Source organism: Condylura cristata, unplaced genomic scaffold (genome assembly GCF_000260355.1).
Source record: "Condylura cristata isolate star-nosed mole 26May11 unplaced genomic scaffold, ConCri1.0 scaffold00023, whole genome shotgun sequence".
In the NCBI taxonomy this organism is placed as follows: Eukaryota; Metazoa; Chordata; class Mammalia; order Eulipotyphla; family Talpidae; genus Condylura; species Condylura cristata.
In genome coordinates this window covers 18,742,187-18,765,808 of record NW_004567124.1, presented here as the reverse complement: position 1 = coordinate 18,765,808, position 23,622 = coordinate 18,742,187, and the positions used below count along the sequence as shown (strand labels likewise).

The window sequence follows — 23,622 nt, the reverse complement described above, 5'->3', positions numbered from 1 at the left end:
CACTTGTGAGATGCCCACCAAAATACAGATAGGAGAATGTTATGTTCATAACAGCTTTGTCTTTAAAATCTAAAACTATAGACAGTCCAATGTCCATTAACAGGAGAATAGATAAATGAGGATAGTTATATAAGAAAAATTACATGACAATAAAAAAAAAAGGAACCACTGAAATAAACACCAACATGAATGATGGATGAATATTATATTGAGTGAAGTTTAAAACTGTCAGAATATCAATTAACTTGACAGAAAGAAGCAGGAGAAACTTGTTAAGATATTGAAAGCGTATTATATCTTGATCTGGGTGGTAACCGCATGGGTATATATAGTTATAAAATTCATCCAGCTCACTGAAAATATGTCTATTCTGTGTACTTAATGTATGTTTGCCATACATTAAGTATGTGGATGAATTTGTACTAATATGACTTCTTTATTTTGCTAGAAAGTTGTGACTTACGAACTGATTAAATATGATGTGGAGAGAGATGAACCTGTCCGAGATGGAAATGGATACTGCATTAAAGTCCCCAAAGGTAAGTAGACTTTTGTTCAGTTAATTTTTGTCTCTTTGTACCTTGACCAAGTCACTTTTTATAGGCTAAAGTTAGTTTGCTTCATTGTATTTCTTTAGGGATTATAGATTGAAAATCCCTATAGATGTATGTTTCCACACCCTGCTACCACCGAAGCCCCAATAATCCTCCATCCTGCTCTACTGGGCCCCCTCCCTCCACTCCACCTTCCTCTTCCTGTTGCCTCAGTTTTGTAATCAGATGTCAAGGGTTTGTTATCTCTTTGCTTTGTCAGACCCTTTACTTTCCCTACATTCCACCTATTAGTGACACCATCCAGTTATGTCTTTCTACTTCTGATTTATTTTACTTAGCATGATCCTCTCCAGTTCCATCCATGTTGTTGCAAATGTCAAAAGTCAATGTGTTTCTATAATTGAATAGCAGTCCATTTTGTATCTGTACTGCATCTTCTTAATCAAGTCATCTGTCTTTAGGCACTTAACTTCCATAACTTGACTATTGTAAATAGAACTTCAGTGAACATAGGAATGTATATATCCCTTCGAATTAGTGTTTTTGCATTATTTGGGTAAATACCCAGGACTAGAATTGCTGGGCCATACGCTAGATCCAGTTTTAATATTCTGAGGCAGCTTCACACTATTTTCATGCAGGATGAATCAGTCTACCTTTCATCAACAATGCAAAAGGGTTCTTTTTGTCCATATTCCTGCCAACACTCAACCCAGTGACTTCTAAAAATTAACATGTTATTGGGCCCTCCCTGTGGCGCAGTGGGTTAAAGCACAACACTAAGAAGCAAAAGCCACCTCAGCATGAGTTCTATCCCTGCCCTGGAGGTGATCCACATGGCACAGCAGACCTCTCCTGAGCTGCCCGCTGCTCCCCTCAGCAGTGTTCTTCATCAGTCGGCCTGTTCTGCTCCCCACTCTGTCTCTGGTGAATCCTCTCACTGCCCCTGCACCTCTGGCCTGTACCCCAGTTCTGTATGCATAAATAAATAAATCTTTTTTAAAAATTAGCATGTTGTTATTAAAATGAACACACAGTAAAATTTATCAGAGTGGGAAAAAAAAACTTTGCTTAAGTAGCCTCAAATGCCAAAGGGTGCCAATTTGCCACTATATGTATCATAGTTACAGGTTTAAATCTTGCTTAACAACTTCTTAATTATTAGGTAAGCATTTTGTGGGAAGGGATATATAATTGAGGTAGTAGAACTATAATTAATTTTTTAAAATCTTTACCTTTAAGCTTAAACTACTCTGCATTTATCTGTGTGCATAATTGTTACTCAGAAATTAACATTATAAGAAATATGAATGTGTGACACTACAGAGTAATATACAGTAAGTAGTGTGTGTATGTGTAATTATGGCTCTGCATATACATGTGGAGGGAAAAATGGCATTTCCTGAGGCCAGCTCTTTGCCAAGGGGTTGTATGTCAGTAGTTTCAAAATTTGCCTCCTGCTAACACATAAAATAACAATTTGCTTTCTTCTCTCTTAGGTGAAGTTGGACTCCTGATTTGCAAAATCACACGACTTACACCATTTGTTGGTTATGCTGGAGGAAAGTCTCAGACAGAAAAGAAAAAACTGAGAGATGTCTTTGAAAAAGGAGACCTCTATTTCAACAGTGGAGATCTCTTAATGATTGACCATGACAATTTCATCTATTTCCACGACAGAGTAGGAGATACATTCCGGTTGGTTTCTGAGAATTATTGAGCACACAATATGACTTCCTTCTAAATGCAATTGATTTCACTTTGGTAATGGTACTCCATTACTTTTTATATCTTTAATGTCTCAGTGCAACCTCCTGTATTCCCAGCAGATGAGGAGTAAAATATATGAACTGTCGATCTATAGTGCCCAGTTAACTTGGTTGAACACCAACAGATAAAAAAAAGACAGAAAAAATTGTGCCTGAGTGTTGGAGCCTACATATATAAGTCAACCCAATTCTTCTTATTTATGCTCAGTTATTACTGATCACTCTTAGGACTGTCAGGAATTTTCACATTCTTTCTAATCATGGGGCTTTTTTTTTTTTAAAGATTTATTTATTTATTTATACAGTACTGGGGTACATGCCAGAGTCTCAGGGGCGGCAAGAGGCCTCACCAGAGACAGAGTGGGGAGCAGAACAGGCAGATCTACGAAGTACACTGCTGAGGGGAGCAGTGGGCGGGTCAGGAGAGGTCTGCCACGCCATGTGGTCACCTCCAGGGCAGGCGGGAATCGAACTCATGCGGAAGTGGCTTTAGCTTCTCAGTGCTGTACTTTAACCCACTGTGCCACCAGGGAGGGCCATGGGGCTTTTTTTTTTTTTTTTTTCAGATAAAAAATCCAATCCAAATTAATATGGACCTTTTGAAAAGGAGATAAAATTTCCAAGTCCCACTGGCTCCCCTCTTTCCCATTCCCAACCAGGCAGAATCCCAGAGAACACCAGGTCAGCACATTGAAATTTAAAGTTATTGGAACAGACCATGAAATTAATTCCCAACAATAGCATGGTCCTCCAGCCTTGTGACACTTTTGCTGAATCAGCTTCCTTCCTGTGTAAACTCTCTAAGGCCAGCTTGTTCACCCCAGTTCCTAGCACAGTAGGTGACATGACTGCTTTTTGCATGAATGGATAGAGAAATAGCAAATGTAGACCATAGTAGAAGGAGCATGTATATGAATGAAAAGAACTAAGTTCCCAGATGAGCCTCTTTCCCTGACAAGCTGTATTATGAAGACCTAAAGCTCTATTAAACTGTATTATCTGGACCTTGGTTCCTTCACCTATGCAAAGGGGGGCTCCAGGATCCTCGGGATGTCTTTCCATCCCCAACATTCCATGACTCCAGATCCATTTCATTATTTTATGCCAACTTCACATTATTTAAACAATAATTCTGGGAGATCTAAAAAAATCTTTAAATTTAAGACAAATTGAACTCTATTAAATGAAAAGTAACATGTGGTTGGGCACAAATATTCTCCCTGCTGATAAAAGTATGATTTTTTTCCCCTTGTTATTTGAAGTTTTCTATGGCCATGAAGCTTGAAAGTCTATTAAATAGTAATCACTAATTGAATTAAATAACAATTGAATTTAGTGAGTGAGAAAAGTAAGAGACCTACCTAAACACGGCAAAAAGTCATTGAGATTTATTACTGTTATTTATTTCCAGTGCCTTTCTTAGGCCAAGCCTGTATTTTCATATGAGAACAGCAACATCTTGTGTATCATGTGTCATATAATAATATTGAAATTTCACAATTTATCATTTAGGCCTATATCTTTGTTTTTTTATCCTCAAGCTTCTCCCAGTTTGGGTGTCAAGACAGGAAGATGAGTACAGCCCCTCTGTAGGGGTCTGGAGATGGCATCTAATTTCTGGTGTCTCAGGCCAGGGTAGACACCACTACAACCTCTACCAATGTTGTCTTTTCTTCCAGGTGGAAAGGAGAAAATGTGGCCACTACTGAAGTTGCTGACATAGTAGGACTGGTTGATTTTGTCCAAGAAGTCAATGTTTATGGAGTACCTGTGCCAGGTAGGCACAAGCTATTATAAACCTATGCCTAGACTCTTATAATAACTGAACATGATTTTAAACACAGGGCAAAGTTTACTGTCACTTCCTCCTGCCATCTAGACTCAAACAACTCTTTCAATCACCTGGGAGTTTATGTTCTACTATAAATCAGCTGTGTCAGTACATCTGAACCTGGCCTTTCTCTGTAGTTCAGCTCACCAGCTGTTCTTGGGTTTCTGGGCAAGACAGATCTCTCCAAGGTTCAGGACTCCAGACTAGGTTTGGCACATCTTGCGAAAAGATGTATCACAGCTAATAGCTAGGAAATGATGTCTTAGCCTTTGAACTTGAAAGCACAAATAAGAGCAAATAAAGTTAGTCACAGAAAAAAATTACTTTTCTGTGAAAAGTTCTTCAGACTTTTCTGTGAAAGCAGGTCCCTGACCCCAGAGCATCCCACTGAGTTTTGAAATCATTGCACAATGTCTCCAAGCACTAGGTGGTGCCAGGTGAGTGGGAGTGCTGTAGTCTGACTGCACCCTGGTTCTAATCACTAAAATTATGGATAATCCAAGCTCTGCAGATGGTCAAGAGAACTAATTCATTTTTAAGCAGAAACACCAAACACAAAGCTGTACATGAGGATTGTCAAGAGAAGAAATCATTTTAGTTACAGATCCCAGAGAATGACTAGCTCCAAATCATTGTTGAAAAATAACCCAGAACTCAGTTATTCAAAATAGAAACCTATTCCTGAGCTGTGCTTGTTCACATGAGCTTGTGCTGTCCTGTTATTTTTTAAATAGTTGAGACTCTCTCTTCTCTTGCCTGTTCATCTCCCACTCTGTGATAGTGACACATTGGGAAGTGTCACCACATGCTACATCTGGCTACATCTGGGAGCAGAGAATGAGGGGCTCAAGATGCTTCTCATGTTAGACTCAGGCTGCATTAACACAAGGTTCATGTCATGGTTGAAGGCATCACGTGCTGGGCTCACACAGGCCCCATCTGGATGCTGTGTGCACTTTTAAGTGCCACATTTTAGAAGGGTAACAACAAAAGAAAGTGGATGAGAAGGTGAGAGATTGTGGGGGATAAGCTGCAAGGAGCTAACCACACTCTCTTGGGCCACTCTGGGCCAGTGGCAGCGACGTCACACAATTTTTATAAAAAGTCAATTTCTCAATCCTACCCACACCTAATCAGACATCCAGCAGTGGTTGCAGAGACTTGTGTTTTAACAATCCCTCCAATGATTCTTAAAAACCCTGGAATCTGCTTTGAGAATGATGAAAAGTTTTGAATAGCAGTACTGGTGATGATTGCATAACAGTGTGAAGACTAAGTGCCACTGAATTGTACACCTTAAAATGGCTCAATGTGAACTTTATGCAGCTGTCCACAATTTAAAAAAACCAGAGCCTGGGAAGTGTAGAAGCCTCACAATATCAAAAATCTGGCCTATCATCCTGGGCACTTTAAAGCCCAGATCTAATGGATGAGAACTTCTGGGGTTTGAGACTCAGAAACTTCGTGTCTTTTTAATCCTCGAGTGAGTGGAACCATCAGTAATGTCTGGGAGCTACTGCATAGATCAAAGAAGAGGAGGTTAATGATTGTTAAAATGATTAGAATACAGGCAGGTAGAATGAGGAGCAGGTGTTGTGTCAGTGAGCCGAATGCAAACCAGTGGATTGAATTGATCAGGAAGCATATTTTAGCCAGAGAACTCTCATTTTCCCAGGGGGGTGGGGTTTGAGGCCAACAATTGAGCGAGCTGTCTCCTATGGAAGGCAGTGGCCCAACAACCAGGGCCTCTAGCAAGGCTTGGCATCCCACCAAGGATCCTGTGAGAACTCTTGCAGCAGTGAAAGATGAGAGATGAACTCTAGAGATTTGAGATCAAAAGTCTCCCCAACTTTCAGATTCTATCCTAGCCTTGCCTGCTGTTGACTGGCATTTTGCACAGAGCATAGCCCATCCCAGCCAAGAAATGGGACAGGTCTGTCTAGATCAGGAATCAGTTTACCAGGATGATTCTCAGCTCCCAAGGGCTGAGCCAGGCCTTCACAGGTCTCAGCTTTACAAGAGGGGTGAACAAGGATTGAGCATCAAAGGGAGTTGAGTGTCTCTAGGTGTCACATCAGAACTGCCCAGCCACTCTCCAGAATCTGCAATGCTCAAAAGAACTTTCTGCAATAATAAAGAGGTTGTAGTGTGGGAATTCAGGGACAGGGCTGAGCACACAGGTTCATTGTGGATTTAGACAGATGGATGAAGGATCTTGGACCGTTTGAAAGATTTGGCAGGCCTTAATGCTGAAGCAGGGAACCAAATACAGGCACACCAGTGAGCAGACAGTAAGGAGACTGGCATGAGGAAGGCAAGAGGGCAGGAGGCTGGTCCGGAAGTGGGCAGCAATCATGTCTCCCAGTGCCAACTCTTCATGCTCTTTCTCTGGGTTTCTTATGACATCTCCCGTAGTGAACACCTCTCAGCCCGGGGTCCCTGCATGCCCCGTGCTCCTGCTCCCACATGCTTCTTGCACAACACGGTATCACGTGTGTGCATTGAAACTAAGAGGAAAGCAAGACTGCAGCTGGTGGCCATAGAGACTAGCGGTGGGAATTTTTTTAAAAGCCTGACTTACTCCATTTTCCGTACAAAAGTTCTGTATGTGCACGGTCTGGTATGGTATCCAGTAGCCATCGTTCAATTCTAATCAGGTTTAGTAGCTACATGTGGCCAGTGGTGATCATATTGTACAGCATGACTCTAGGGATCCCTTCCCAGAACTATTAATACTTTGGTTTGGAACCTGAACTAACGCCACACCAACCTATAGCAGTTGAAGCAGAGGTCTGAGGTCCGCTCCTCTCTCGGGCATTGCTTCTGCCACAACAAAAAGCAAGGTGCTGGCCCTCCCTGCTGGCGCAGCAGGTTGGGGCACAGCACTAAGAAGCTAAAGCCACTTCCGCATGAGTTCGATTCCCGCCTGCCCTGGAGGTGACCACATGGCACGGCAGACCTCTCCTGACCTGCCCGCTGCTCCCCTCAGCAGTGTACTTCGTTGATCTGCCTGTTCTGCTCCCCACTCTGTCTCTGGTGAAGCCGCTCACCACCCCTGAGCCTCTGGCCTGTACCCCAGTTCTGTATGCACAAATAAATAAATCTTTAAAAAAAAAAAAAAAAGCAAGGTGCTGGTAGAGCCTGGAGAGTTGTTACAGCAGCATCTGCCTGGATTCTAACAGGAGCTTATTGAAGAAACTTGAGGTTCCTGTGACGGGTGTCTTTGGGAGACAGCTACCCGAGACCCCTAGAGAAATAGGGTCCAGCATTCTGCCTCCCTCCTCGGATTTTTTTTGGATGTTTTTTGGATGTTTTGCATTGTCCTCTTGTTTTCTGCCTTCTTGAGACCCATAGGTAAACACACAATCACCATGGGAGAAATTTCGAAAGCGGGGTCCCAGGTGAGAGAGGACAGCTCCTTCTCCATCTCTGATTACAGCTCAGTAGTTCAGGGAAGTGGACCTGCACTCCCACTGGGTCTGCTGGAGCAGGCAGAAGATATTAATACTTAATTACCCCTGTCCTTACGAGAAAACAATGGTAATTGTTATGAGCACCTCTCGGCTTTCGCCCTGTATGACGGGGAAGAGAGTTGTTCAGATCTGTTTCCTCTGAAAGCAGAGCCTCCAGGGAGTAAAGGACATCGACAGCAGGGCGTAAAACAGCTGGTCCTTGCACCTCGCCCTCACCCTGCTCCCGCAGCTTCTCTGAAATGCAGAGAGGCGAAGCTATTAAGAACCTTGATTAAATCAGTAAGTCTCAAAGGTGGTGTTGGTGCCTGGAAATGCAAGCGACCTGATACTGCAAGCTAAAGAACAGCTTGCGCTCAGTTATTCTCGACAGTGGACAAAGGGCTTTTCACTGGAGTCAAAATGAAAATTATTTTAGCCATCAGTTCTATTGCCCATTCTGGTGTTTTCATGTAAGCTGCTAAGACCGATGATAGTTACAGCAGGGCCTCAGTTGAAATCATTTCGTTCAGTGTCATGTTGTTGCAACATGGATGAGAATAAAAGAACCCCAGCCCCAAGGTGAGGACTTACGGTACAAGCATAGGATCTGGAGCCAGCCTGCCTTGATTCAGTTTCTGAACCTGCCTCGTACTTGCTGCGTGAACTTGAACAAGTCTCTAAATGTCTCTAGGTCTTGGTTTCTTCATCTTTAAAATGAAAATAACACTTCTAACTCTTTCTCAGGTTGTTGTAGGGTAAAGTGAGATAGTCCATAAAACACACTAAGTATAGGGCCCTCCATGGTGGCAGCACTGCAAGCTGGAGGCGGCCGCTTCAGTGAGAGTTCGATCCCCAGCCCCAGAGGTGACCCACATGGCGTGGCAGACCTCTCCTGACCCACCCTCTGCTCCCCTCAGCAGTGTACTTCGTCGATCTGCCTGTTCTACTCCCCACTCTGCCTCTGGTGAAGCCTCTCACCAACCCTGCACCTCTGCCTGTACCCCAGTTCCTTATGAATAAATAAATCTGGGGAAAAAATAAAACTAAGTATAGGATCTGACATTTAAGATTCAATCAGTGTAAAGCTATTGTTATGTTCAACATATATTTGAGATACAAATGCCAGCTGTCCAAAAGAAACCCTTGTCATAATGTCTTTCAAGCCACTGTTCTTTACACTTGCAAAATATTAAAAAAAAAAAAAAAAGTAGCTACAACACATCTAATTTTTTTCTCACTTTTTTTCTAGGTCATGAGGGTCGAATAGGCATGGCCTCCATCAAGATGAAGGAAAATTCTGAATTTGATGGAAAGAAACTCTTTAAGCATGTTGCTGATTACCTGCCCACTTATGCAAGACCCCGGTTTCTAAGAATACAGGTGATATCTCTTATTATTAATGACCCTCCTTCTTAAAATAGTCCCCTGTCTCTTAAAGAACAATTCCCCTTCCATGGCAACTACATTCACCAAGTTTTGACTATCTTTCCAGGAAGCTCACCAGGAAAGCAGAAATAGCAGAAAACAATTAATAGCAGAAACCAAATCTTAATCCCTTTCTTCCTAAAACGATAAAAAACAGTTCACTCAATAACAGTATTAGGAAATAGCTTAGAGTCTGTGGTAAATTATGACAGCTGCTTACAATAGAAATGTTCCAACTGTCTCTTGTTTCCAGCTTTATGGAATGGAAAAATCCACCACCATCCTATACCTTTCTACATTATGAATTTTAATTGGGTATAATTAGTTGGCACTAGCAAAGGCTTACTACCACCACCAGAGGGATGGGGATTTTTTTCCTTCTCAACATTAACCCCTTAGTTAACTTAACACTGTCACTTTTGGATTTTGAGAGCTATTATTCTGTTGCTGAAGACTTGAGAAAGAAAGGATTTGGGTAGTGGATATTTCTGAGATTGTAGAGCTGGTTTTTTTGTTTGTTTTTAAAGATTTATTTATTTATTCATACAGAACTGGGGTACAGGCCAGAGATGCAGAGGGTGAGAGGATTCACCAGAGACAGAGTAGGGAACAGACCTGGCAGATTGACGAAGTTCACTGCTGAGGGGAGCAGTGGGCGGGTCAGGAGAGGTCTGCCACACCATGTGGCTCACCTCCGGGGCAGGCGGGGATCGAACTCATGCGGAAGTGGCTTAAGCTTCTTAGTGCTCTGCTTTAACTCGCTGCGCCACCAGGGAGGGCCCTGTAGAGCTGTTTTTATTGATGTTCATAAAGCACTGATATTTGCCTGACAGTGCGATGACTGCAGAAATGAACATTGAAATAGCCTCAACTCATCATCTATTAATTGAAGAGACAAGTCTTCAGTCTAACAGACAAAAGATGTAAATAGAGAGTGGTCTTTGTAGATCATCCCAGCCTCACTGTTGTTCAGAATATTCCAGTAATACTTGATGCTTCACCTGTGAAATACTCCAGTATTTCACTGTCTACAGACCCTGACTTCCCACAGAGGACCTTTAAGTTTTCAGAGAGTGAAAATCACCTCCACAAAGGGTTGAGGTTCTGAAAGCATGATGAATCAGTATTATTTAAAAAAAAAAAAAACTCACTTCATAGATTTCAAATGAGCCAGTGATGCCAAAGGGTGACGTGCTCCCCTCCGTACCCCACCCTTACCCCTTGCCTTACATCCGTTTGCAAAACACTGCACAATGTGGATTGTTCAATGTTTTTCAGGACATCATTGAGATCACTGGAACTTTTAAACACCGCAAAGTGACCCTCGTGGAAGAGGGTTTTAATCCTGCGGTCATCAAAGATGCTTTGTATTTCTTGGATGACAAAGCAGAAATGTATGTGCCTTTGACTGAGGACATTTACAATGCCATAAAGGATAAGACTCTGAAACTCTGAATATTCCCAGGAGGACCACATAATATTTCCAGAAAGAAACTGAATGGACCTAGTACGCCATTTGATATATTCCAAGTTAATTTGATCGAAGATTGTGAGGTGCAATTTTTTATGTATACCAATAAGGGGAGACTTTTTAAAATTACATTTGAACCTTTACAAGTGAAAACATTTAGAGATAATTATTTTTCAATTTGCATCTACTCATTGTACTTGCAAACTAAGCTTGTTAGAGGGAGGGTATTGTATTTTTTAAATGTATAATAAAATAGATGAACACACCATAGGAGATGGTATGGTCTCTTTTCTGATTTTATTCAAAAAGCAAACCATGAGACTGACAGCCTCAGTGGTAACTTTCACAGGTGTCCCACTCATCAGAATAATGGTATTCTAGGTTTTAAATGGCAGAAGGAGAGGGACCAGTCACCAATGAACACTCAGTGGAAATCCTGCTCCAGCTACCCTGATCTGTTAATATCCTGGCTGCTACCTACAAACAGCACCATGAGGCAGGTGGGAATTCCATGCAGTCTTTGAAAGAGCCTTCGTGTCTAAGCTGCATAAAAGATGTTCAGGGACCTTTGAAGAGCTCTTTCAGACGGACTCTTTCTTACACTCTCATTACACTCCCTTAACTTCATGTGTATCAACCACACACTGGGATCTTGATGGTCCCTACTAGAACTTGTCCACAGCCGTGGGAAAACAATGATCACTGTGTCTACATTCAGAAATTATGAGCCAAGTTCACCCCAGCCTCCCTGAGAGATGTTAAGCTTCCTTAAAGCAACTTTAAGAAGACTAGGAGCTGCGAGGGGTCCCAGTTCTCCCCCATGTAGTCCTCACAGGCCCCAGCTAAGGGTACTCAATGTCACAATGAGAGGAGACTCCAATTCCACCCTTGACACCACAGTAGAAAGATTTTCCAAACTTTTCCACTCTTTCGGGTGACTCTGAAGAGTACTCGTCACCGGAATCTCTTCCCCACTCATTACACCTAGCAATAAACATTGCTCTCAGCACATCATATGTACAAGAGAATTGCAGATGCTTAAGGAAAATTCTGGCTATCCCTGTGCCTTTTCCAGTGACTTAGAGCAGTTACTGTGTGTGAGTAAACACTTGGGAAGCAGCTCTGCCTTTGCTTTAATATCTCCCAGTGAGAATCTGAACCCAACTAATAGGAGATACAGCTTTTGCTTTTGAGTATCACATTGTGCAATCATGTTACTTGGATACTTACTAAAGTGAATCCAGCTATAAACAGAGGTTATACTAAAGCAGTGATGTGATTCTGTGCCTCAAGGGATGGTTTTAGGGATGAGAGGTCAACTCTTAAAACCTTAGCCAGAATATTAGTATTCCCAAAACCAGAGCCTGCTGGAGCTTGACCACCTTTGACCCACACTTTCAACTTTCCAGTTGGAAACTAAGAAACTCTCCCTCCCAGCCTGATGGTTTCCTCAGCCTCCCACTTCCCCCAAGACCCCCAACCCTATTGTGATGCAGCCAGGCATCACAAGCTGATTTAAAGACACTGAAGGAAGTCAGAGTCCTCTTCCTATTTAGCCTTTCTAATGTGATTATTTTGTTATTACAGTTGGGGGGTGCTGTATGAAGTCTAAAGGTTAGCTAATAAGAAAGGTGTCACCATCACCCCAGCACTGTTCCAGGAGGGTGGACTGATTGACCAACACAGATCTTCAAGTTATCTTGACTGCTGTCTCTACAGGGTGCCAACACACACACACCCTGGTGGTACATTACACACACACACACACACCTTGGTGGTATATTACACACACATACACACACACTGGTGGTATGCTACATTACACACACACACACACCCTGATGGTACATTCCACTATGCTCATCAATTTTCCTCTGCTCAAATGTCAGACTTCTATGAAAGCAAGCTCTATAAAGGCAGAGACTCTGTCTTGCTCATCACTATACCCCCAGCACCTGGCACAGAGTAGCTAATAATTACTTATTGCTTTTTCATCAAGTAACCCTGACAAACTCTGGTTCCCCATGCAGTTTTCCTTTTGAGGGTGAGGTGGTGAGCCAATGAAGTAACAGATCTTGCCTTCTGGTTCACACAGAGCAGTGTTTCTCAAAATTAAGCATTAAGAATCACCTGGAAATCTTGTTAAACCATGGACGGCTGGGCCTTTTCCCCAAGATCAAAATTAGAATTGGAATTTATATTTTAAAAATTCTTGGGTGATGCTATTGCTCAGGGGTCACATTCTAGAAACCACTCACATAGAGAAAACACATGTAGGCTTAATGTACCTCATTTCCTCAGGGCTGGATTCTCTTTAATAAACTGAGAGTCAGATTTTAGGTCTGCAGGGATGTAGAGGAGATGAAGTTCATCAGGCTTTTATGTATTTACCTCTGTGGCTATCACCTGTGGCCTTGATCCTGTTAATGTATAAGGCACATGGGTATGGGACAGGTGTGCCTGGTTGTGGACCCGAGCACAAATGTGTGCCATGTGCAAGTATGCATACCTGTGCCTAGGAGGGACCACAAGGTGGTGTCATCCTGGGGAAGGGGGCTCAAATTGCTATCTCTCTGCTGGCTTGTTTCCCCAGCTTACCATTAAAACCTGTGTCAGTGATGCCAAGGGCTTCAAAATTGTCTTTCAAATCACTAGAAACGACAGTGAACCTACCCAGCTTGTGATGGTTGCAAAAGAAGGGACTAACCCAGCATAGAGTAGCACTTTGTCATCCCCAGTTCTTAAAAATTCAAGTCAATTAACAGCACATGATCTACTGTACACACGTATGTTATTTGCTATAGCAAAACTCAAGCAATCCCAGAAAGCATCTACTCAAACCTTTTGTAGTGCCAACAACCAGGTGCAGAGCGAGCTGAGGGGCCTGGAATCTTTACTCCTTCTCTTTAGGTTCTCTCTGGTGTCGTCTGGGGCCATCGCCGCAGCCGTACTCTGCCGCCACGCAGATGTATCATGAGGCCAACTTAGATAAGGTAACAAAGCTGGTTGGGAAGTCCCAAGCGGTTGTTAGGCAGTCAGCGGATGTTAAAGAAAGCTGGCAAGGTACTTTAAAAAAAACACCCAAGACCTTCCTGGTGACACAACAGGTTAAAGCACAGCAATATGAGGCTGTCCGCAGCCATTGGAGCATGAGTTCAATCCCAGGCCAGGGAGGGGACCCACATGGCCCAGCAGACCTCTCCTGACCCGCCCACTGCTCCCCTCAGCAGTGTATTTCAGTGCATCTGCCTGTTCTGCTCCCCACTGTGTCTCTGATGAATCCTCTCACCCCACCTCCTCCACCCTGCACCTCTGGCCTGTACCCCAGCTCTTGTATGCATAAATAAATACATCTTTTTAAAAAAACCTGTAGGGATGATGCCAAGGACTCCAAGTTTCTCTTTTAAGCTGCTGAACTAACATTGAATCTACCCTACCTGGGATGGTTGCAAAACAGTTTTTATTTCTAGGAAAAACAAAAAATAAAACTAGCACCTGGGAGGTGAGGGACTCATCTAATGTCACATAGCTCATAGCTCCCATACTACAGGAATTAACTTTATAGACTTGTGGTTCACAGAATATGGTACCAGCCCAGTAATGTCTGCATCAGCTGACAATATAAAGTCTTTTTTTTTTCTTTTGTCAAATATGCAGTGTTTTTTTATTTTGGTTTTTTTTTTTTTGGAGGGTGTAAAACTGGCCAGAGGTATGGGGTCAGGGATAAGGGGATTCACCAGAGACAGAGTGGGGAGCAAAAGAGATGGATCTACTGAAATACACTGCTGAGGGGAGCAGCTGGTGAGACAGAAGAGTTCTGCCATGCCAAGTGGCTGGGGATTGAACTCAGGCAATAACAATGATAGCAATGAGACCTAACCCCTAAGCCACCAGGGAGGCAGCAAACATGCAAAGTCTTGGTCTTGTATCACAACTACTGATTCAGAGCCCAGAAATCTGTTTTTACCTATCCTCTCAGAAGCTCCAGCACATCTTAGTTTGACAACCACCAGCCCAGAGCAGTGTTTTTCAAACTTCTGTGTGCATTTGAAGCACCTGGGGATGCCACTGTTCCTGGCCCACACATCCCTTTTTAGAATAGCAATAGCTCTAGAGCAGAAGACCCCAAACATTGTTGCACTTGGGGATGTTGGGGAGCTGTCAACAACCCCAAAGCCCATGCCTATCCCATACCAATTAGATCAAGATTTCTAGGAGTGGGAGCCAGTCATCAGTATTTTTCAGGCCTTTGGAGTTTCAGCATACAGCAAAGTTCAGTAATACTAGGGCAGAACGAAGATTTAAGTTCTTGACAAAGATCCTCTCCTTGACTAAATTCTTGCCAGATTTCTCTGCTCCCTCTTGTCATCTAGAACTGAACTTTGGCCTAGACAGGCATGAACAGCATTTAGTTTAACATTAGGGTATAACCCTAGGATGACCCCCACCCCCTTTAAAGTTCACCAGTAAAAAACTCAAGGCTATCTGAGAATTGGCTGTTTGTTCTAGTCAAGTCCTGAAGATGGTGATCCCCTCATCCAGACTCATGGGAGGGAGGAAGCATAACTTCCATGAGCTCCAGGTAACAACCCAGATGGTCTTCACATGGACCGACGCCCTCTCCCTGATTTTTGTGTTTATTTCCCTGAGACTGTTGAGCGCCCCACCCCACCCCCACACCTACCCCTGCCTACCTCCCCTCATCCCTCATTCTCTTTCTAAAATGCCCAGTGATCTCCATACAGATCAAGGTTGAATCTAGTTCACCACGCTCTTCTCCCTTTTGTAGTAGTATATTATTAATTAAAAGTTGTCCTTACACTTTAACTAGGTCCCATCTCTGTTTACCTTTGACACTGTTTATATAACCAAGTTCAGAGCCATTGTCTATAAAAGTACTGAGACAAGGAGTAAATGATGTCTTGGTCTATGAATTATCATAGGTAAATTATCTTTGAACAGAGTTCAGGAAAAAATGGAAAATGCACAAGGTTCAATCCTAGAGAGGAAACTTGAAAATATACTAGAAGACACATATGCTGCTTCTGATCAAATGCAAGCTTGAACAGTATGGCTCTGTAAGAACACCATGATCTTACTGAAAATAAGGAGACCCCGGTTTGCCCACTTTGAAGTGAGGTGACCTGGGAACCTAGTTTCCTTACTTAGAGACTGTTTAAGCCACAGTGCCTGACTCAAACTGCCTGCCTTCTTCTACCAAGGGCTCCTTTAAACTCATTTTTCAGTTAAAATCTCTTACATTCTGAAAAAGGAACTCTCCTGCACTGCTGGTGGGAATGCAAACTAGTACAACCACTATGGAAAACTGTGGAGTTTCATCAAACTACTAAACATGGAGCTTCCCTTCCAGCAATCCCACTCCTAGGTATCTACCCAAAAGACACAAAAACACTGATTGAAAAAGATACCTGCACCCATGTTTATTTCTGCTTTATTCACAATTGGAAAGACATGGAAACAGCCCAAATGCCCAAAAGTGGATGACTGGATTAAAAAGATGTGGTGCATATACACAATGGAATATTACTCAGCAACCAAAAAAAGAAACACATGTCTTTTGCAGCAACTTGGATGGAGCTGGAAAAGATCATGCTTAGTGAAATAAGTCAGAAAGAAAAGGAAAAATACCAGATGGTTTCTCTCATAGCGAGAATATAACGGAACAGGCGAGAAAATAATGATAATGATGAATAGCTATATACCAGAGACATTTTGTGGGGGTGGAGTGGGAAATGGGTTCAAAAACAGTTGGGGAAGGAAATGCACTGGACTATGTTATGGTGATGACACATGGGAGATTTGGTGGTGGGAAGCCCAAGGGGATTGCAACTGAGGTGGAAAAATGCACAAAAAGATGTAAACATAAACTATTATATATTTTTTTATTTTTTTTATTTTATAATAGTTTATTTTTACATCATTTTGTACATTATATATATATTTTTTTTAAAAAATTAAATTTTTTTTAAAAATCTCTTACATTCTGAAAAATAAAATCTGTAACTTCATGCACATAGGCACCAGGACCTGTAGTGATTAACCAATGTGTCAGTGGCATTAAGTCACACAACATAGGATTTTTTCAGAGAAAAGCACAATTTATTACTGCAATATAAGTCATGTCACAAGCTAAACAACAGAAGCTGCCTGTCAGTCCACCACTCTGGATCTTTTCTTCCTGACCAACCCTGCTGGAACCTTCTCAAACATGCTAATCCAAACTCTCCAATTACATCCTGACAAAAATTATGGACTCTCTCCGAGGAAAAAAATGCACATGCACATAAGCATAAAGACCTGGCATGTGTGAGGGGTCACAGACTCCCTGAAACACATTGCAAGCTCATGGAAACCCCTGGACTAAACCATTGCCTGCAGAGGGCAGCAGGGCAGTTGGAGCCCACAGTGAGAGCTACATTCGGGAAAGCTAGGGACACTGTAGAACTTGATTAGCTTTTTGAAGGCACTTTTCTTCAGCATCATCATCTCTTCTGGAAACCTAGAGAAGATTCTGACCCGGGAGGAGCCCCCATTCTTCATATCTGTGGGCAGTGGCTTCTGAGCACTCGCAGGCACACTATTGCAACTGAGGGAACGCACTGCCTTCTTCTTGTTCTGCACAGACAAATAATTGAACAGGAAGGAGGACAACTTGTGTTTAGTGACATCTGGGGCCTCCTCAGAAAAGCAGTCATCAAGTGGGTCCAGCAGGGTTTCGAGATGGCCACTGTCTTCCCTTCTCACAGGACTGGCTCCCATGCGCTGAGGTTGCTTGATGATCTTTCTGGCCTGAGTTGGGTCATCGCCTGCCTCATTGACAGATTGAAGGGTCATTCCATTGGCCACAGATCTGGGACCCCAGGTTTGAGGGATAAGGTTCCCAACCTGAGGGCTAGGTTGGGAAGTGCAATGCTGACTCAGGATGAGAGTTGCTGCATCTTGAATGAGTTTCCAGTCTCTCAGGATGTCATCCCTGGTGGTGAACTGGGATGTCACCGTGAAACGGATGATGAATTTGTCCTGGACAGTGGCCGGGATGAGGAAGAGACGGCCAGTTTTAGCTATTTCCTTTAACACGCTTTCTGTGAGACAATTAGGGCCCTGTTTGAAGGACAAAGAGAAGTGAAGTCTTTATCACATCCTCTGTACACATCCCCAGGGGGCCAGCAGTTATAGTTCTGAATGGCTGACAACCCACTGGCGTCATTCACAAACTGTAGGAGATGGCATTACCTTCAGGCGAAAAACCACCAGGCCAAGGTGCCTCTTGGCAGGAATTTCAAAGAAAGGGTCATTTTCAACCAGAGATTCAAAATATTTAGCCATTTCAGTACCCTAGAATTACACACAGAAAACTGAGATTAATAACTGACATTAATTAATAATCACCTGCGGAAAACTTTCACACTGAATAAATGGCTTAAGCCAGCGACATCTTTGAGTCAGAGACCTGGAGTGACTTCAGTCACTTTGAGAGAGTTGTCATTTTCCCATCTTATGAGTTAAGAAAACACAACCTCAAAATGGTTAAGTAATTTTTTCAAGGTCACCAAATTACTAAAGTCTATCCCAGATCCTATTCTTTAAAGCACTGCTCTATAACAGAGAGATAAGAAATTTAGTTTTATATAACCTCTGAAAGTTCAGCTAGTCAAAAGTAGCCCAAAACTGTGAAGAAAGGAAGACTTCCACACTTGAGTAGGGCAAATACCATCTCTGAGCTTCGACTATAAAGACTGATTAAAGTGATAGCCCCAAGCTTTGTTGTGAGAATCTAGTCAAATACTAAAAAACAGTGTTTTAATTTAAGACACTATGAGCATAGTAATAGTAAGGATCACAGTCAAATTGAAAAGGTAGAACCGACTCACATCATACAACTTTGTTTTACTTCCATCTCTTACTATTGTGGGGCCCTCAGAGTTTGGAGCTGTTTTGAGTAGATGGCCCTGGGAATGCCAGGGAAGCCAAGATCAGGACTGATGGAATGGCCAGGGATGTTCTGAGACAAGTGGGATGTAACCATTGACAGCATATGGAGGAAAGAGGACAATCCGGGAGGGGGATGCACAGGTGGAGATGTGGAGGCAAACTGAGGATGGAATTTGAGTGGGTCTGAGAAAGGCCTGGGCTAAAACAGAAGCTGTTGATTGGGTCCTGGCAAGTCAACCCCAGGAACATGAATCTAATGTAGGCAATTGGGGAGCTGGTGAGAACTGGGATTTGACTTGCAAAAGGGAGCATTGGGGAAGGTGGCTGACACTGGCACATTAAATATCTAGTCCTAAATTGTAAGTACAGGAGATTTCCAGATTATCTGTCACCTCCACCTCCTTATTCACCAGTGACAGCCCTCCTGGATTGTCCTCTTTCCTCCATATGCTGCCAACAGTTACATCCCAGAGCATTCCATCTGTCCTGGTCCTGGCTTCCCTGGGATTCGCAGGGCCATCTAGAAAAAATAAGTGCATAGAGGTCCTTAATATGCAACCTAAAAACCAAGCATTGGTAGTGAGATAAGCCAGAAAGAGGAAGAAAAATACCGGATAGTTTCACTCATAGCAGGAGTATAATGGACCAGCAGGAGTATAATGAACAACCATATACCAGAGACATTTTGCGGTGGTGGAGTGGGGAATGGGATCAAAAACGGGGGTGGGGAGGTGGGAGGGAAGTGCACGGGATTATTGTGATGGCACACGGGTGACTTGGTGATGGGAAACCCATGGGGATTACAATTGAGATAGAAAAAGAAAATGTACAAAATGATGTAAAAATAAACTGTTATAAAATGAAATTAAAAAAAAAAAGCATTGGTAAAGTCCATTTAGTAAACAGCTTGATGTTGAAAGACAATGTAAAATTACCAACAGTAAACCGTTATAGTCACTGCTTCAACCATTTCATTTGTGCTGTGTTAGTTTAACCACGGAATTCCTCAGAGGAAAGGTGGAAGAGGAAGGACAGCCACAGTAAAAAAGGACAGGTGACTCTGGATTTACCCTGTTGCTCTAAGCCCTGGTAGAGACCCAAGGAGGCTTGTCTTCCACACAGGCGCTTAGAGAAATGAGAAATGCTGCAGGACAAAGTCCTATCCTTCTGTGAAGAGAGAGCCAGGGACACTCTGCTGACCTCATTGGCTTCTGGGTCCCTCTCTGAGAAATAATTCTATTGAGTTGAGCTGAAATAAATTGTCCAAAATAGGCTTATTACTGAGTGCACAATGTTGGGATATTTGTCCCAGATTTGAAAGGTCTACCTGTTTAAGTGAGAAGAACTATATTTCAGACATAACCATAATAGAGACTCAAATATTTAGTCACCAGGGAAATCTGGGTAATTCTAAAAAAGCTATGATCCTAGCCCGGCACCACAATGCCATTTGACTGACACTCTCTTTCTCTCTGCCAACCAGGCTGCAAGGCCTTCACTCCCATTGGCCAAAGAAAGCAAAGGAAGGACGGGGTAGGGGGGCCCTCGGACAGGCACAGATACCAGGAAGCCCTCAGTGTCATGATCTGCTCAGTGTTCCTCTGACTAACAGAGAGGCCCACACCCTGAATAATCACGTCCCAGGGGCCAGAAAACAAGCCCTAACAGCTGAGCCACACGCTGCAGATCCCCTGAGCAGGTTGCAAAGCAGAGGCCAGCTCTCCTCCTCCTAGGACACACAGCAAGCCGGGCTCAGCCCAAGGTCACCTACATGTCTGATGTGCGCTTGAAGGTTCTTTACGCCAAAGGACCGAATCACGAACCAGAGTTTAATAGATCGAAACCGCCGACTCAGGGGAATCTGCCAGTGCTAGAACAGAGGAACACAGTGTTCATGGTTAGAGACCAGGGTGCCCTGGCTCCCTCCCCCACTCCTGAACTTCACCACGGCACCTCCCCTCTCCTCCCCCTACCGCATAGCTCTCTGGGGATGGGCAGTGTCACCATGGCTCCCCAAGCTGTTGCCAAAGAGATGCCAGGCAAGTTACCCCATCATGTGACCAAATCACAGGTGAAGGTGGCCGGCCAATAGGACCTTGTCCAAGACCAGGGCAAGTGGAAAGCAACGCCATGACCCTGAACCCAGGAACAGACAGTTGGCTTTATACGGCACTGTAAATATTCCATCCCAGGGTGAAATCCAAGGGAGGGACAATATTGTGCTTTCTCTAAAAGAACCTAAGTCCCTTGAATGGCAAAAGTTAAATTCTATTTGTATACCTCCCCACCACTTGTCTTCCAGAGATCTGACCCGGAGCTCCTTCCACTTAGAGGCTATGACCTTGAGCAGCAACACCTCACTGTCCTTCGTGAGAAGGGGATAAGAGCACCACCCAGGGACAAAGTGCCTCACAGGAGGTCCCGGTAAGTGCTGGCTACTAAGATGGGGGAAATATGGGCTACATATCATGATGGTATTCCTTCTAGAATCAAGATGATCATTATTTGATTGCCCTATCTTTCCTGTGATATCTCTGGGCCTCAGAAAACATTCCAAATGTCACTTCAGATTTCAAATGCGCAAATATATTTCAGGATCTCATTACTCTAGAATCAGCCCCTTGATCCTGGTCACCAAGTTCAAAGTTGCAAGTACCCATTAACCTGAAAAATTTCAAATCAATTTCTCAGATGTGAAAATAGAGCAAAGGGCTTGGGGAATGTGTGCAGTAATTCCGATGAGTGGTTTCTGATGACCTCTTCCTCAAATGTCAGAAAGCTTCTACCACAATTCTGTTGAGTTAAAAAAATATATTTACCTCTTATCCACTGGATTGCCAAATCCTCAAAAACATGGTCACTTTCATCCTTCCCCTATTTTCCTGATCCAGGAACAGTTGGGACATTCTCTCTCTGTTGATATTCCTCCCCCACCAAGCACAAAGCATCTGGTTTCCAAGTGTAACTCTGTAGTGCCAAGGACAGCTGAAGGATTTTTCACTTTCCAGCAGAGGGCACTAACCCTGAACATGGACGAAAACCCCTCTAAGAGGGAAAAGTATCAACTCTGGAGAATAATGACTAGATAATAGGAGCCTTCTCAAAAAAGTTCTCCTAATGGCTATCGCCAACCAGCTGCTTTATTTCACCAGCAAATTAAAAGGCGCAGCAGCAATTATTTGGATTTCTTTATACTCTGTCCTTATCCCCAGTTTTTCCTCTTGTCACTATTCTAAAACTGCCCCACTGGCCAACAGGGTGGTTCCAGCTGACACTTTCTGTTTAAATGGGGGATTTGGACATATAAAGGGTGGCATGGCTCTTCTTTAATTCAAGGCATTCCCAGCCACCTGTGTGTCCTGTCTAGTTAGGGGTAAGATTATGCCCCCTCCCTGATGTGGAGGAGAGGAAGCTCCCTGCTGTCACAAAAGCTAGCCCAGACCCCTAAGGATTAGGTCCCTAAGCCTTTTCTCCCAAGATGCTGCTTTATTTCTGGTTCATCTCAAACATAGTTAGGCTTCTCTTTAAAACGGCAGCCACCTGGGTGCAAAAAAGCTTGGGGACACAGTCAGAGCAGTGATGAAACCTCCCCCCCCCCCAGGATCACAACAGAGAGAAGCTTCAGTTTTCCAAATTTCGTAGAGACTTGATAACATTAAATTCCTAGTTCTAAGGGTGAAGGAAGGAATAGCTAAACCAGCACCTTCTGGATATAGAAATATAAGGTTCCCCTAGACCAGTGCTGGTGAAAACGTAGTATTTGTATAAGTTGTCTGGAAGAGAGACAGCACCATAAAAGCACCAAACTGATAGTGGTGAACCAGGGGGAGAACTTGATCTATAATTGTAAACAAGCAGGGAAAAAAAGTGACACGAAATTCAAAATGGGCAAAGGGGAGGTATCACTCTTAAAGTACAGTGATCCAAATTCACCTAGAGGAGGATGGGTATCATTGAAGACTCAGAAAAGAGAGCTGGATTCACGCTAACAATATCTGTTCTTCGGACTACCATGGAAATTTTTTTCATTTTCTTTAAAAAATTGCTGCAAACCCACCAGCAGAGCAGCAGAGATGAAAGCATCAAAATTCTACTTTTCAACCTCTGACTGCCTCCAGTCAAAAGGCTTCAAAAGTCTAAAGGAAGTGCTAGCTGGCCCAAAAGAGAATTACAATATAGTCAAGAGATGATAGAGTTACTGTTTTAGGTCTGAAAGGGCAAGACACCTCAGTTGGCCAAGGAAACAAGTCACAAAGAATGGCTCAGAGATGCCACTCCCTGCTCTCTCCCTCTCATTGGGTTAAGTTATTTAATCCACACAAAAAGCCTAAGAAACAAGTATTGTCAGCATCACCCCATTTTATAAATGAGGAGACCTAGAACAGGCTTTAGGTCTTTTTCCCAAGGCCTTACAAGTTAACAGATGAAGGAGCCTTGATTCATTCACCAGCTTCAGCACCTATGTGCTTGACCGCTTTGCGACAGCCAATCTCTGCACTTTGGCAGAAGAGCTCTCAGGGGCATTACATGCACCATTTATTGAGCATTTGCACATCCCCAAGTATTGTGCTAAGTGATCTACAGGGATGTCCCATTTCATCCTCAAAAAGCCTTCTGAAGTCAGTGCCAACTGTTCCCATTTTATAGATGAGGGAGCCAAGGCGAAGAGAGGCGCAGTAAGCTTCCCAGGGGCCTGTGGCTGGTATGAAATTCCAAACCAAGCTCATTTCAGCTCCACTGTCTCTCTTTAAATGCAATGTCCATGTCTTCTATGTCTTCCCTATAATTATAGGAAGGGCTCATCTTCAAATTGACATATAAACCTAAGGAACTTGTTTCCTTAAACAGTGCAGGTGAGGTATATGGGCAGGCTTGAGAGACTAGGGGGTAGATAGGTAAGAAGACCAGCAAGGCTTGGCAGCGTTTGGAAGATTGGAAAGGGTAGCCATGCCCCCCTCAAGTCCCCGGGCTGCCTCTGCTGGGACCAAAGCTGACAATGATTTCAGTCTCTTTCTCCCCACTACCCTGCTGCTGGTAGGATATCCAGGAAGGAGGCAGAGGGGAATCAGTACAACTGTGGTGGGGAGGACATTTTAGGGAATAAAAAATTACTGCAGGGCCCTCCATGGTGACACGGCGGGTTAAAGCGCAGCACCAAGAAGCTAAA

General features: G+C 43.3%; 2 protein-coding genes across 3 annotated transcripts in view; one reads left to right on the top strand and one right to left on the bottom strand.

Annotated features, from left to right (window-relative positions):
* The window catches only part of SLC27A2 (solute carrier family 27 (fatty acid transporter), member 2), a 42,400-nt gene extending 31,620 nt beyond the window's left edge, over positions 1-10,780 (top strand). Inside the window, exons 6-10 of the mRNA XM_004687808.2 lie at positions 449-539; positions 2,054-2,252; positions 4,003-4,100; positions 8,856-8,986; positions 10,310-10,780. Of these exons, the coding sequence (XP_004687865.1) occupies positions 449-539; positions 2,054-2,252; positions 4,003-4,100; positions 8,856-8,986; positions 10,310-10,486 (696 nt within the window). The 3' untranslated portion in view covers positions 10,487-10,780. The remainder of the gene's footprint in view (positions 1-448; positions 540-2,053; positions 2,253-4,002; positions 4,101-8,855; positions 8,987-10,309) is intronic.
* A 5,853-nt stretch (positions 10,781-16,633) lies between these two features.
* The window catches only part of HDC (histidine decarboxylase), a 21,374-nt gene continuing 14,385 nt past the window's right edge, over positions 16,634-23,622 (bottom strand). The window contains exons 9-11 of one of the 2 annotated variants that reach the window (XM_012728568.1): positions 20,227-20,325; positions 17,757-17,858; positions 16,634-17,624 (exon numbers count right to left, since the gene is read on the bottom strand). In XM_012728568.1, the coding sequence (XP_012584022.1) occupies positions 16,884-17,624; positions 17,757-17,858; positions 20,227-20,325 (942 nt within the window). In that variant the 3' untranslated portion in view covers positions 16,634-16,883. The remainder of the gene's footprint in view (positions 17,625-17,756; positions 17,859-20,226; positions 20,326-23,622) is intronic. The other variant, XM_004687807.2, reaches the window with a different exon arrangement.